At 40.4% G+C, this 15,892-nt stretch overlaps 1 protein-coding gene across 4 annotated transcripts in view; it reads left to right on the top strand.

Annotated features, from left to right (window-relative positions):
* Positions 1–9,013: 9,013 nt before the first annotated feature.
* The window catches only part of LOC140491516 (vascular endothelial zinc finger 1-like), a 48,243-nt gene continuing 41,364 nt past the window's right edge, over positions 9,014–15,892 (top strand). For all 4 annotated transcript variants that reach the window (XM_072589807.1, XM_072589810.1, XM_072589811.1 and 1 more), the window contains exon 1: positions 9,014–9,138. In XM_072589807.1, the coding sequence (XP_072445908.1) occupies positions 9,106–9,138 (33 nt within the window). In that variant the 5' untranslated portion in view covers positions 9,014–9,105. The remainder of the gene's footprint in view (positions 9,139–15,892) is intronic.

Below are 15,892 nucleotides of genomic sequence, written 5' to 3' on the forward strand. Positions count from 1 at the left end.
TTTAAGAGAAAAGCAAGTATGAAGGCTTCCACAATCTAGATTTGCAGATACTTGATAACCTTGTCAGCAAGTGTATGAAATTTGTCCTGTAGTTTTCATATATTGAAACCATCTTCAGAAGTCTCAATGCTAACACTACAACTGTGAAATTGTACATACTGCATTTGATCCAGTTGCTTGATTCATGGTCATGTCAAAAATTTGGCTTTGCTAAGATAGCAAGACTAAAGCTCAAATGTTTACAATTTTTGTAAAAAGCTTAATTGATTACTGAAAATAATGGGGGAAAAATTGAAGTTTTGGCTAAAGAATAGGTTGAGCAGGGAATGATCAGTAAATTCACAACATCTTGATTCACTTTGAGTCATGAACAGATGTCAGTTTTGTTTTGAATATTTACAAGTGAAATTGGGATAAAAGAGTGAAGGAAAATGATGCTTTGTTTTGAGTAAGATTTCTGATCATCTAAGATTTAGTTTTTAATTAAGCTCAATAAAGTTTTTTGAAAATATGCTTTCCTTAAATACCCACTTTAGGTAAAGTGCAGTCAATGGTCAAGACTAGAATCACCAGATGAAATAGCAATATTGGTTCATTTAAAATCTGCTGTTTGTGATCTCGGAACTATGACCAAACAAAAGATTGGGTAGTCGAGGTTAATTATGTTTACTGATACATGACCTTCCATTGATGCCATTTTTAAAAATTCCCTCACCCACTAACTTTTTTTCCTTCATTTCCAAGTGGGTATTTTGCAACCATCTGGGAAGATATTGATCTCAACAATGAGATTACGAAGGCTTCTATTGATTGGGAGGTACTTGTATCAATGTTTACCATGTACATTTCCTTGATCACTTCTGTTTCCTAAGTGTTCTTTGTCCGTTGTCCCCATTCAGTTAAAAGTGAACTAAAATTTTTTTCCAGGTCTGACTAGGTTAATAGATTTGTCTTTCACAGATGAAGCTCAACTTGCTGAGTGTTTACAGTGTGCACAATGCAGCAACTTTTGTTACTTGCAAATCTGGGTATTACTATTATTCTTGGCAGTCTGTATGGTTTTAAAAATAAACCCATTTACAGTCAGTTGTTAACTCTTAATAGTTGTCTCCAATATGATTTTCTGAACTCAAGCTGAAACTATTAAAAGACAAGAGTGGAAGAGGGATGAATGAGCACACTTAGTTCTCTGCGTGTTGGATATAGTTTTGGTAACACTGCAAACTCCTAAGAATGTGGGTTCATAGTCCCCCCAGGACTGGAGCACATAGGTCAAGGCTAACATTCTAATGTTTTCATAGAAATGCTCCATTGAAGTATTAGCTTTTACGTGACATTAAAATGAAGATTATTCCTTCATATATGTAAAATACATGGTGGCACTTGCTTAAAGAGCTGGAGGTTTATCTATCTTGGCCAATATTCATCCATCCAGCATTACATATCATCTGGCTATTATCACACTGCAAATTGGAAATTGTGTTCAAACAGGCAGTGTCTCTTGGGAAGTGTGGTGATTTGCATTGCATTAAGTATTCAACTACTTGATTCGTCCTCTAAGTGAGTCCAATGTTATATTATGCTAGTATGTAAATAGTTAACTCATAAGCATGACTGAGAATATTTTTTCATTGTATCAATACTTTCTGAAGTGCGTCGTAAATTCACTATTTTATAGTGAAGTCATTAAATGTGAGCTTTCACTGAAATGCTATCATGGAACCAACAAAATTAAGTATAGCCATATGTGCCTGTGACATGTACAGATTATTTTGTAAATCTTGAGTAAAATGAATTGTTCAGCATAAAAATAATCGGATATTTTAATGTCCTGGTCAATTGAACAGCATGGAAACACACACTTCAGTCCGACTTTTCCATTCTGATCAGATATTCTAAATTAATCTAGCCCCATTTGGCCCATATCCCTCTAAGCCCTTCCCATTCATGTTCCAATCCTGATGACTTCTATGTTGTACCAGCCACCTCCACTTTCTCTGGCAATTCATTCTATTCACGTATCTCTGAAAAAGTTGCCCAATTGGTGTTTCAAGTTTCACTTTAAACCAATATTATCTAGTTTCGGGTTCCCTTACCCTGCGCAAAAGACCTTGGCTATTCATGTGCTCCATGGCCCACGTGATCTTATAAACCTCTCAGTCACCCTTTAGCTGCTGCTGCAGGAAAAATAGCCCCACCTCTTCCTGTAACTGAAATTTCCAATCCTGGCAACATCTTTGTATATCTTCTGAGCCCTTTCATACTTCGCAGCAAACTACGTAAAGCAGGGAGACCAAAATTGAACACACTTCCAAAAGTTACCTTAGCAATGTCATGTATGGCAACAATATAGATGTCTGAAGCCCTGTTATCAATGCACACCAAAAGCTGCCTTATCTGTCTTGTCTACCTGTGATTCCACCTTTTAAGAAAGTATGGACTTCTCTGGTGACATTCCCTGGGACCCTGTATATATTCTGCCTTAGTTTCTTACCAAAACGTACCTAACACTTCTCCAAATTAAATTGTCTTTTGCTCCTCGGCCCATCTGATCAAGGTCCCATATAAAAATGGCTGTTTGATTGAAAGTTTATCAATAGAATCTGAATGCTTATTATAACCTAGCTACCATGTTTTCAGGTTTATTCATCTCGTAACAGCAGCAGCAACCGAGTCATTTGCATAAGTGAACCTTGTGTCCTGTTCTGTAGTGTTTAAGTTACAGGTAAGTGAAAGCAAATCCCAAGGATCCTTATGTATCAAACACAATATTCAGTCTGCTTTCCATACTTTGCCTTGCATATGCATCTCTTCCTGCCTTGTACTTAATTTCAGCATAACATTTCACTGCTACCTTCTGTAGTTCCATGCGTTTATGAGAAAGCTAGTTAGGATATTCATCTCAAGTATTCTGTATTGCAACTATCCTGGATAGGAAAAGTTGAATTTCCTATTGAATTTGAGTGGCTATCTGATGCCGAGTTTTTGATTTTTTTTCTCTCTATAACGAGGAACGTTTTCTTTTCCACCACCTCCTCTTCCCCGCCCCTTGCCCATTAAATTGGATTGACAAAAAAGTGGGTTAAATGATCATATATTTGGTTTCCCAATTTGATCTTGGCCAGTAAATGAAAATCCTTTTCATGGTAAGGCATTACTCTGCATATAAATTGAACATTGCCTTAATATGTATCCTGCATGCGTTTCAGGAGCCAATTCAGTGACTATTAACAATGTATACTGAATATACATGTGCATAAAAATTCAATACCAGTTATTTTGTCACTGATTTGCTGATATTAGTTTGATTTGAAAAGTTGAAATTATAAACTAAAGTGCCCAATTAAGTTAGATGTGAATGAATAAAATATTTTGACTGAATTGAAATCGGTGAATGCAATGAGAAAATCATAATACAGTTAAGATTCTAAAGAAACAAGTTAACAAGTTTCAGGGTTTTTTTAAACGAGGAGAATAGAGGAAAGCCAACATATAGTATATTTTGAAAGGCATTTGCTCAAGAATTTGACTCCAGAAGCAGAGTGGGGATACACAGGACATTTTCCTAGAGGCTCTTGTGGTTCTTCTAGCATGCTGTGTAAACTCAACATTCTTGGCAGTGAAATGTTGGTAACATTTCAGCTCCATTTTAACCAATTTTTGAATGTGATAGTATTTTCCATCTGCCACTGCCTGTGTTAGAATGTGTTGCGGGATTTTCCAGGCTCAAAGCTGCTAATAAGAGACTTCAACTACAAATCCCAGAATGCCTCTAACGTTTGGAAATGTTGGCAAGGGTACTGTTTTTAACACCTGGCTGTTGTCATGGGTGATAGTGAACTATTGCAATATTTCAGGATAGCAGATGAATATTCATGAAAATAAGAATATCAAATTTGAGATTTTTAGAAAAGTTTATGTTCAGTTTGTTCATAGCAATTTGTTTTTTTATATAAATAGCCTTACATCTTGTATTACTGATTAACTTAGAACACCAGTAAGGTGTATACAAAATGTTTTCTCATACCCATTTATACGAGAAACTTCCGCAAACATCTCATGCAGCCGATTAACCTGAAAACTGAGGTAATGGTGAATGCCAAATTGCTTACATAGCTGTTTATGCTGTTATGTAAATAATAATTGAATATCCATATCTTCAGATTGTTACAAATTAATATCTATTAAATTGAATTAATAAAAGCTAAAGCAAGTAGCAGGTTTCGCTGAACATAAAGAACGATTGCACTTAAGAATTTTGTGTTTCAAAATTTGAACTTTTCCATAGTGCTAATTACCATGAACCAGTGCTGCAATACACAAACTTGAATGTAGCATCAAGTGTCGGTGTTTCCTAATTGTTATTAGCATTGTACTCTGACATTGTGTTGATGCCAAGTGCAAAATTAGCACCTAGGACTTTGATTTTTAAAATGCAGTTGCATTAAGAATTGATTGTCAACAATAGTTCTTGTGATACAAATGAGGAAACTACATGTGTAGGGCCTCAAATCTTTAGGCTCTTTTTTTTCTATTATTGGCTTTGCAAGGAAAAGCCAAGCTTTGAGAGCTTAATGGGTAACTGCTTGTAAAGGTATATATGAATGTATTGTAGATATTTACTCAGTAATATAACCAGAAATTAAAGCAATACGTTTTTGAGTAGTTTTTTTTTTCTATATCCAAGTGAAATTTTGGGAAAAAACTTCAATTATTGAAGTCATTTAAAATTCATTGTACCAATCACTATATTTACATGCTACCTGCCAACAGATGGAACAGTCATTAAACAGTCCAGCTTGACAAGTGTCCAATATAGATAATGGGCACGCAATTGTTTGATGTTTATCTCCTCAATTTTTAAGCTGAATGAGCTCACCTGTTTTTTATGCATAGAAAAATGCCACTCAGACTTGGCCTTGAACTTGAAACTAGATGTTGGATTTACTTGACCTCAAAATTTATGCAGTAGCAAAGGAAAACAGCAATATGTTATTTGTACAAGCCACAATGATCAGTTGGTTTGAGGCAATCCACAACAGTTTGACAACCACCAATAGCTTTGTAGAGAAGGAGAAAGTGAGGTTCTAATTGAAGGTCAGCTATGGCTGTAGTGAAGAGGGTTACCAACCCTTCAGGATTCACTCGGAGTCCGAAGAATTAAAGATCAATCGTGGACAAAGCTGTGAGCAACGTGGAGAAAAGTGAAAAACTAGATTTTTGTTTTGTTTTCTTGAAATCTGCCGAAAGAGAGAGACTCAAAATACTGAAAATGGCATGGTAGAACAGTGTAGGAGTGTGAGGGTAAGTTGAGTGATAACTGCTGAAGTGGAGAGTAGGCTCCATTTGATTACAGGGTCTACTATAGCACAGCTGAGGTTGCTATGAAGGACACGCCTCAACCTCTTCCCCTCAGCTAAGGCATGATGACCTTCGGTTTAAACCACCACCAATTATCTCTGTCTAACGAGAGACCAGTAATGGGATAAGACCATAGCGACATTACCTTTTATTTGTTAGATCCTTAGGATGTCAGCATTAAACATAAACGTGAGTCAACACGTAGCTGACGGTTCAACGGTGTGTGAAGTAGCGTGGATGTGTTCAATATTTGCAACAACTTTTGGTTGACCAGCAGAAATGAAGCAGAGATAGGAAAGCCCAATGATTTCAATCAATGATCACCTGTCAGCAGTGAATAAGTTTACCAACCTCAGCAGCTTAGGCAGGCTTCAAAGAGCAAATTTGCCTATGCAATGAATGCGAGACTTGGACTGTAGACTAACAGTATTCTGAAGAAGCCAACCATTTTCTATTTAACTGCTTTCCATAGTTTCTGCATTGTGCCTTCATTCTGAGACACACTCATGGCAGCATGACAAGGAATGACTCTTGGGAATTTTGAGTCCTGGGGAAAAGCCTGCCTAAAATTGTTTCAGCTCGAAAAGCCAAAGAAGTAAAATTGCACACCTTTCATAAGCAAGTGCACCACACACACAATGGTGAGGAGAGTAAACCAGACGCAGTAACCCATCCAACACTCAATTGACTGTCCTGAGCTATTTGTAGCAGAACCAGGTTCAGATCAGCCAAGTTGTCATCTTTTTACGTATTGGAGCATTACCAAACACTCATAACAGCTAACACCATCATCTTCGCCTCAAAGGAACAACATCTTTCAAATATTAAACAAAATCAGAAATTGTTGGAAAAGCGCCACAGGTCTGGCACCATCTGTGGAGAGAAATAAGAGTTAACATTTTGGAATCAGTAAATCTCAGTAAAACATAGAGATATTCCTTAAATTCCGTCAAATATTCTTGTCTGCAAGTGGGAAATTTGCATATGGGTGTTGCAGAATATCGGGCAATCAGTATTACTATGTCTCTAACTTGTATTGGAGATGCTGAACAGTGAAATTGGATTTTATCCATATTCATAAATGCCATATTTCATAAATTATAGCAATGATCACACTTCAAAAGTGCTTTTTTGGCTGCTTGCTTTGAGGCATCCTGGCCATAAAAAAAAAGCACAGTTTTCTCATTCTCTAGACATTGTGGTCACTGCACGATAGAAAGGATGCAATCGCACTAGAGAGGATGCAGAGGAAATTCACCAGGATGTCGCCTGGGCTAGTGTGTTTCAGCTATGAAGAAAGACTAGATAGGCTGGGGTTGTTTTCCTCAAGAAAGTGATGACCGCAGATGCTGGAGATCAGAGTCGAGAGTGTGGTGCTGGAAAAGCACAGCAGGTCAGTCAGCGTATGGGGAGCAGGAGAATCGACGTTTCGGGAAGTTCCTGATGAAGAGCTTTTGTCCAAAACGTCTATTCTCCTGCTCCTTGAATGCTGCCAGATCTGCTGTGCTTTTCCAGAACCACACTTTTGGCTCTTGTTTTCCTCCAGAGCAGAGAAAGCTGAGGGGGACCAAATTGAGGTCATAATTATGAGGGTCATAGATAGGACCAAACAGGGCGAAACTTTTCCCCTTAATAGAGAGATTGATAACTAGAAACATAAAGAGCAAGAAGTTTAGAGAGGATTTGCGAAATAATTTCTTTCATTCATTATGGTGGCTGTCTGAAACTTCCTGCCTGAAAGGATGATAGTTGGATGATCCCTTGAAATAATCCCTTAATCCCTTATGGAGAAATTGAGGACTGCAGACGCTGGAGATCAGGGTTGGGAGTGTGATTCTGGAAAAGCACAGCAGGTCAGGCAGCTTTCAAGGAACAGGAGAATCAACATTTCGGGCATCTCCTCGTGAAGGGCTTATACCCGAAATGTCGATTCTCCTGCTTCTTGGATGCTGCTTGACCCGCTGTGCTTTTCCAGCACCACCACATTCTTGACACAAGATTATGGACCCTGTGCTGCGACTAGACCAGATAGGTGCTTGAGGATTGGTACAGACATGGTGGTCTGAAGGAGCTCTTTCTACGCTGTAAGACAAAATATAGTGAATGCTGGAAATGTGAAAGTAAAGGAAAATTTCCCGATGATGGGCTTATGACCGAAATGTCGATTCTCCTCCTCGGCTACCTGACCTGCTGTGCTTTTCCAGCTCCACACTATTCGACGAAGGTGTAGAATTGTGTGGAACCGGGGCAGGAGTAGGACAGGGTGTTGGTTCGAGTTGCCTTAAACAGTCGAATACTGCAGATGCTGAAAATCACAGAAATGTCGTGGTGCAGAAGTCCTTTGGCCCTTTTACTGAGCATTATTACTGAGTTTCCCAAGTTATCCCACATGTTACTTAAATAGACACAGTTATCCAATGTCCTCATGAATGCCTCAAACAAAACTGAAATTTTTACAAAAACAGAAGATTCTGTAAAAAAAAACAACCTGATGAGACCCTCCCACCGTTTTTCTTTATTTCAAATTAAGGCAGCAGGGTTTAGAGCTAGGACTACAGTGAATGGATACTGAAACAGAAAATGCTGGAGAAACTCAGCAAGTCTGATAGCGTCTGAGGAGAGAGAAAAACAGTTAACATTTAGGGACCGGTGTATGCCATTCAGCCCCTCGAGTCTGCTCTGACTTTTAATGAGATCATTGTTGATCTGTGGCCTAACTCCATATGCCTGCTTTGGGTCATATCCGTTGATATCCTTGCTTAATAAAAATGTCTATCCCGGATTTAAATTTAACAATTGAATTAGCATTGACTACAGTCTGAGGAAGAGAATTCCAAACCTCCATTACCCTTTGCAAGTAGAATTACCTTCTCCCATCTCTCCTGAATAGCCTGGCTGTACTTCTTAGACAATGCCCCTGGTTGTAGTATCTTCAACAAGTGGAAATAGTTTATGTCCTCTGTCATTTACTGTTATTATCCTGAAGACCTCAATTAGATCATCCTTTTACCTTCTAAATTCTGGAGGATAAAGGTCTAATTTGCGTAATCTTTCCTCATAACTTAAACCCCTGAAGTCCTGGTATTATTCAAGAAACGAAAACAGAAATTGCTCGGAAAACTCAGCAGGTCTGCTCGCATCTGTTGGTAGAGATAATATCTCGGGGTAAGTGACGCTTCTTCAGAACTGGACACGAGGTGAATAAAAACAGAAACTGCTGGGAAAACTCAACAAGTCTGATCGCATCCGAGGAAAGAAATCAAGAATTAACATTTTGGCTCCAGTGACCCTTCAACACTGATGGTAGCCCCTAAACGTTAACTCTGATTTCTCTCCACTGCTGCTGCCAGACCTGCTGCCCCTCCCCCAAGCAATTTCTTGTTTTGGTTTCTGCACCCGCAGCTCTGGTTTTTAATGCTGTTATCATTCTTGTAAACCTACATTGGACTCCCTTCCTGAGGGGGTTTGTGTGTGTCCATATTTGCTCACAGTACTCTCAGTGGGGTCTAACGCAGAGCGAGCTGTCTGTGGATCCAAGTTGCTACATGTAGCTCTTCCCATTGTCCCGGACACCCCCTGCACCCCCGTACTCCTCGGCACATGGTTGCTCCCAGATGCGCGCGGGGCGGGGGGAGGTGAAAGGTGACAGGAAGTGGCGGCGGTCGCCATGTTGGTCCCAGTACTGTGTTTTCCGCAGCTTTGTTGTGGCCTCCTCTCCCTGTCTGCTCCCCGTCCGGAGGCGAAATGGAAGCGGCCTGGGGGGCCTTCATATTTCAGGTGAGGGTGTGGGGAGAGTCGGCGGGGACCGGGGCTCCGAATGAAGCGTCGGAATTTGAAGCCCGAATGTCGGCATTTTTTTGAAGTGAAGGATTGGGGAAGTTTTTTCCTCTCTCTCTCTCTCCCTCTTCACTAGAGGGTTTTAGCTGCAGGCAAACCCAGCCAACCTGCACTCTCATATTCAGGCTTCCAGCTGGTTTGTAACCCGGTAGTGCTTCATTCCCTGAGATAAACCACTTCTCTTATTCAAGACGAAATGCAAGAGGGTGCATTTTTGAACATCTAGATATTACACATAAACCACAGCCAGCAATGTGCAATCCCTATCAATCCAAGGGCATCTGGAATTTAGTTTACGATTGAGCCCACCCATTGTGCAGTAAATTTACGAGGAAGAAAAGTTGGGACTAACCCAACTTCCCTGCCCTGTTTATTATTTACTTTCAAAGAGAAGCACCTGCCCCTTGCATGTAGTTTCGTGTCTTTTTTTTTAAGTAATCGTTTCCCAAGCAACTGATTATTCAATAGTATGCAGTTTGTTTAGTTTAAGGCATATGTTTTGGACCCCATATCTCAGGAAGGATGTACTGATTCTGGAGTGGGTTCAGAGGGGGTTCATGAGAAGGATCTCAGGAATGAAAAGCTGAACATATGAGAAACGTTTCTGGGTCTATACTTGATGGAGTTTAGAAGATTGAGGGGGATCTAATTGAAACTTACAGAATACTGAATGTCTTAGACAGAGTGGATGTTGGAATGATGTTTCCAGTGGTAGGAGAGACTAGGACCTGAGGGCACAGCCTTAGAGTAAAGGGAAGATCTTTTAGAACGGTGATAAGGAGGCACTTCTTCAACCAGAGTGGTGAATCAATGGAATTCACTGCCACAGAAGGCTGTGGGGACCAGGTCTTTGAGTATATTTAAATATGAGATAAGTTCTCGGTTGTCAAGATGATCAAGGGTTACGGGGAGAAGGGGGTTGAGAAACTTATCAGCTATGATTGAATGGTGGAGCAGACTCGATGGGCTGAACGTCTTATGGTCTTATGTTTTCAAGCTACTCCTATCAAACACTAATGTGGTTAATTTTCAGATCTTTTAAGTACATAGGTTTGACATAAAGCAGCACGATGTGTTACACCTGGATGTCTTTTTAAAGAAAAAGATGTTGTGACAGTCTGGCAAAGCTGTTTTCTCAGAAGCAATTCCCTGAGAGTTGTGAGATTTGTACGGTGAAGGTGTTATGATTTGAAGGGTTTAGAATTTGTGGCAGTTTTAGTCAAATAATGACTCTGCATCCCAGCTCTGGTACATGCTGCAAAAACTGCATTATATTTTTAAAAAGTGCAACACACGCAAGTTACAGTGTAATAGGAGAATGATAAATAATAGACATGTATTGCTGCTAGAAAAATGTCGATTTATCATTCTTCTATTACCCTGTAATTTGCGTGTTTTGCACTTCTTAGGCATGTTTACGCCGTGTACGATTGTGTAGTATGTGCTATCCATGTAGCACCCTCAGTCCTGGTGGAACGCTGTCTCATTTTTACCATATTAGTTAAATATGGTAGAAATGACAAATAAAAGCTTATCTGTCTCTCTGGCCGTCTGTGTCTCTTGCTTGCTCTCTCTCCCCACCACCGTCGGTCTGTCCATCTTTTCTCTCTCTGTCTCTCTAAAATGAACAAACATCTAAAGTGAACAATATTGTGCCACATAGGGAACACTTGGAGAAGATGATGGGCATTTGGTTCTCAAAACCTTCTCCACTCATTAATGCACTAATGACTAACTATCACCATTATCCATCATGTTCAAAATTCCATCAGTTTGTGAGTGGAATATCTTGAATGACCAGTGTTGCCCTGGAGTGCAAAATTCTTCATCTCCATCTTAAATAACAGACTACTTTAATCTAAGACTGTAGTCCCTAATTTCTCCATCAGCGATAACAGCTTTTCAGTATTGAATCTATCAAATATTTTTTTTAAATTTATGCTTAAAAATTGGACGTTTTTCAATGAGATCAGCCCTTGTTCTTCCACAATGTAATGCACTGCATGCTAGACTATTCAACTTTTTGTGTGAGAATCAGTCTCATGAACCTTTGCATTTTATGCATTGTGTGGTTAGGATCTGGCATGCAGTGCCTGAGCCTATGAAAGAGACCTTGAAAAGAGAACTGAATAATAATGTGAACAGAAAAATGTTTAGAATTGTAGGGAATATTATGGGAGTTGGGCTAGGTATGCTGCTCTTGGAGGGAGCCAGCACAGATAAACCTGTCTGAGTGGCTTCCACATGCACTGCAACTGCATAATAGGCTTTTATTTATCAATGTATACATTCAGCTTGTAAGTCCTGCTTTCTGTTTATGTGTCTTAGTCTGTTAAGGTAGGTGGTTCTTTTTCTCAGGTTGGTAAATGGGGTCCAAATCAATGTGTTTGTTGATGGAGTTCTGGTTTGAATGTCAGGCCTCTCAGAATTCCTGTGCATGTCTGTTTAGCCTGTTCTAGGATGGATGTGTTGACCCAGTCGAATTGGTGTCCTCCTCCATCTGTATGTAAGGGTACTGGTGATAGTGAGTCGTGTTTTTTGGTGGCTAGTTGGTGTTCGTGTATCCTGGTGGCTTGTTTTCTGTCTGTCTGTCCAATGTAGTCCTTGCATAGTGTTTTGTAAATGACATTTGATTTGCTCGTTGTTGGTATAGGGTCCTTTAGGTTTACGTTTAAAGTAAATAATTGTTCCAGCACAGCATTCATATAAGATCCTGCACATTTCTACACTTGCATAATGCATGATATTCCTCAGTACCACTGAGGTCATGAGCTAAATTTTTGGCTTTGCAAGATCTGAGGCAGGGACGGCTGCTATGGAGCTCCAGTCAAGTTTCTACAGTCGTGCTTTTGCTCGAATAGGCTTTCACACACTCTCATTTCTCTCTGAGGCTTACGACAGTTTCCAAGCCTAAAAGTGAGCTGTCAATGGGGAATAAATTTGGAGACCACTGCATTGATAGAACATAAGAACTAGGAGCAGGAGAAGACCGTTTGGCCCTTTGAGCCTGCTCCCCCAATCAGTAAGATCATGGCCAATCTTTTTGTGGACTCAGCAACTGGACTTTGATGTCTGCTTACTGCTGTCTGGCAAAAACTCTTGGAGACAGTGAAATTGACTTCTGAGGAAGCTTGAGTGCTCTGTGTCTCATGTTTGTCCCAACCCCAATATTTATGATTAATTTCAACTGAAGTAGGGACTCTAGTAGAGAGTCTCATTGCTCCTGAGTTAGAGAGGAGAAACTCTTGGGGTTTCCATGAAACCTTATCCAGCATTTCCTGATAAGCATTCATCCATGTGTATGCAGTGAGGACAGAATTGGGCTTATTAGTGATTTTCCTTATGAACCGATAGCTTGCTGACATCTCCTTTCACAGCCCTAAAAGAATAACTGCTGAGCTGTCACATTGAACCACATCTCAGCAAGAAATAAAATATTCAACGGCACCTTGTGTCTTTCATGCAGTAAAGCCTCCCCAAGATCCTAACAGGAGTGATTAGCAAACAAAACTGGACATTAAGGCACCTAAGGTAAAACTAGGTCAGGCTGGTCAAAGAGGTAAGTGTTCAGAATGAGTGTCTGGAAAGATTCATGGAGGTTCAGGAAGGGAATTCCAGAGGTTAGGATCTTGACAACTATAACGATCAATGGTGGAAGAATTAAAATCAGGAATGCTGAAGGGGTCAGAATTGGATTAGTGGATATGAGGGTTGCAGAGCTGGAGGTGATTACTGAGATATTGGAGGGATTATACAAACCATGGTTGTATTCTCTGGAATTTAAAAGATTCAGATAATTTGAACAGAGTTTTAAAGATTTTAAGGGGAGCAGATAAGGAAACTATTTCCACTGACCGAGAAGTCCAGCTGATCTCGACATTGAAGTCAAGCAACTCAGGAGTGAAGGATAGGATGAAACAAGGCTGGAACTCTTCAGCTTTTAACTTTAACTGAGAAGTTTAAAGTTGGGTATGTGGTGTGGTGTGAGGTTGTACACCAATAGTCATGGTATCGAATGCCAGAGGTTCACGTTTGAGGGGCTGATGTCTTTCTTCTGTTCCTAATATTAGACAACCCAATCAATAGTGCAACCATGCAGGTAAAGATGGGTCAAGCTGTACAACTGTTCAGACGGCTGGCAAGCAATGGGAGAGAGGAGAGCTGGGATGTGAGTGAAGAAGGTGATGAATAGAAGTGGAGAGGTGGAGGAAGAAGAGGGGGCAGGACAAAGCTTGAAAGAGCGAGTTGGGGCATGTATGACAGGAAGTAGGGGTTGTTCGGGGTGACCAGGTCTTGAGAAGACTTTCGCTGGCTAAAGTTGTTTGCGATTTTTATTTTTAAAGGAAGGAAATAAAGTGACACAAGCAAGGCTTAGGTAGAGGACTCCAAAGTGGAAGCTGAAAGTCCTGCTACTGATGAGGGAACACCATTAAAAGGTGAATGGTGGTTAGACCTGGTGCACCGATGTGTCTGTGATGATAGAAAGATGTTAAGTTTGGTGAAGGGATGGAGGTTTACTGGGTGGTGACTGTGCCTAATTTGTCATGTTGCTGGCAGTAGTATTTTACATAATTTTGGCTTTATTATAGACTTTAGAATAATGTTGTGAAAGAAGTTGATTACTGCATTAAGAGAACAAAAAGGTGTTCCTCTGTTAATTGGTCTTAGTTGTCCTATTGATGGAATAGGCTACTTTTATGGCACCTTCTGAAGGTTGTACTGAGAGCGCTTGGCATACGGTTTCATACAAGTTGTCCGGTCTATGGTACCTCATCCAAGTTGCCATGTTTCATCTGAGCCTGATTGTCCATATCAGCAGAGTGCATCACTATGCTTGAACCCAACAGCTTGGTACATTTTGGTATGGCACAGCAAATGGTAGAATTTGAATTCAGGTTAAAATCTGGAATTGGGAGTCTAATATGAGCTAAGTAAAAACAATGACTGCAGATGCTGGAAACCAGAGTCTAGATTAGAGTGGTGCTGGAAAAGCACAGCAGTTCAGGCAGCATCTGAGGAGCAGGAAAATCGATGTTTCAGGCAAAAACCCTTCATCAGGAATACAGGCAGAGAGCCTGAAGTCTAATATGAGCATCAATCCATTGTTGATTGTTGGAATAACCCAATTGGTTCACTAATCTCGTTTAGGGAAGGAAACTGCCATCTTTACCTGGTTTGGCCTATATGTGACACCAGATCCACAGCAATGCTGTTGACTCTGAACTGCCCTCTGGTCAGTTAGGGATGGGCAAGAAAGCTGTCCTAGCCAGGGACTTCTGCATCCAGTGAATAATTTTTTTATTTAAAAAGTAAGCGCTCCGTATTTAGAATTCTCCACGAGCTGGAATTTTTGTCAGCTTGTTTCTTTTAAATGCCAGTCATTTTTCAGTGTTAGGTTTTTTCAAATAGCACATTATTCAAATAATAATCCATTCCCCATCAAGGAGGTGGGTAACATAGTTCTAATATTACTGGGCTAGTAATCTAGAACTCCAGGCTAATGTTCTAGGAACTTAGATTGGAATCTCACTTTGGCAGATGGTAAAATTTGAATTCAATAGAAAAACCTGGAATTAAAAAGCTAATCTAATAGCAACCCCATAACTACTGACTGTTGTAAAAATCCATCTGATTCACTAATGTTATTGAAGAAAGAAAATCTGCCACCCCTACCTGGTCTGACCTCCATGTGTTTCCAGACTCTGAAAAATATGGTTGACTCTTAACTGCTGCCTGCCTGACCAATTAGGGCAGGGTGTTAAATGCTAGCCTAGCCAATAATACCCACATAAAGTGAATAAATTAAAAATTCTACTCAACTGTTAGAAGTTGTCAAACATATGGATAGCAGTTATCCATGGTACTGTATTTCCTCAGTACCCCTTGCTAGATTCCCACACTCTGCGCCCTCACTTCTTGCAAGATCTCAGCACTCAGCTTTGTGAACGATCACCCAGGTTTAGTTGAAAATACACAACTTTAGGTAACTCATTTTTGATTAACTGGCATCAGCTATTCCGTGTGCATGCTGAACAATAAAGATTTTACTCTACAAAGATGCTAAAGTTGATAAAGCATTGTGCTGGAAGAGGCACCGCAGGTCAGGCAGCATCAGAGGAACAAGAGAGTCAATGTTTCGGGCATAAACCTTATTCAGGACTGGGCAGGGGGCTGAGACATAAATTTGGGGGTGGGGGGCTCGGGAAAGGGTAGGTGGGATAGCAATAAATAGGTGAAGGTAGGAAGTGATTATGATTGGTAAGTGGAAATGTAGAGCTAATATGTGGGAAGGAAGATGGACAAGTGGACCAGGTCAAAAGGGTGCATCTGAGTTGGAGGATTGGATCTTGGATGGGATGAGGGAACAGAAGTTTTGAAAACTGGTGAATTCAGAGTTCATGCTGCATGGTTGTAGGCTCCCAAGGTGAAAGATGAGGTGTTCCTTCTCCAGTCTGTGGGTGGCCTTGTGCAGGAGGCCCAGAATGGATATGTCTGGAGGAGGAATACCTCATCTTCTGCCTCTGGAGCCTACAACCACATGGCATGAACAATGAATTCACCAGTTTCCAAATCTCTTCTCCAGCCCCACCCCATCCCAGATCCAACCCCTTAACTCAGATCTGCCTTCTTGATCTGACCGACCTGTCCACCTTCCTTCCTGCCTATCTGCTCTACACTTCTACCAACCTATCAC

This window comes from Chiloscyllium punctatum, chromosome 19, assembly GCF_047496795.1.
Source record: "Chiloscyllium punctatum isolate Juve2018m chromosome 19, sChiPun1.3, whole genome shotgun sequence".
In the NCBI taxonomy this organism is placed as follows: Eukaryota; Metazoa; Chordata; class Chondrichthyes; order Orectolobiformes; family Hemiscylliidae; genus Chiloscyllium; species Chiloscyllium punctatum.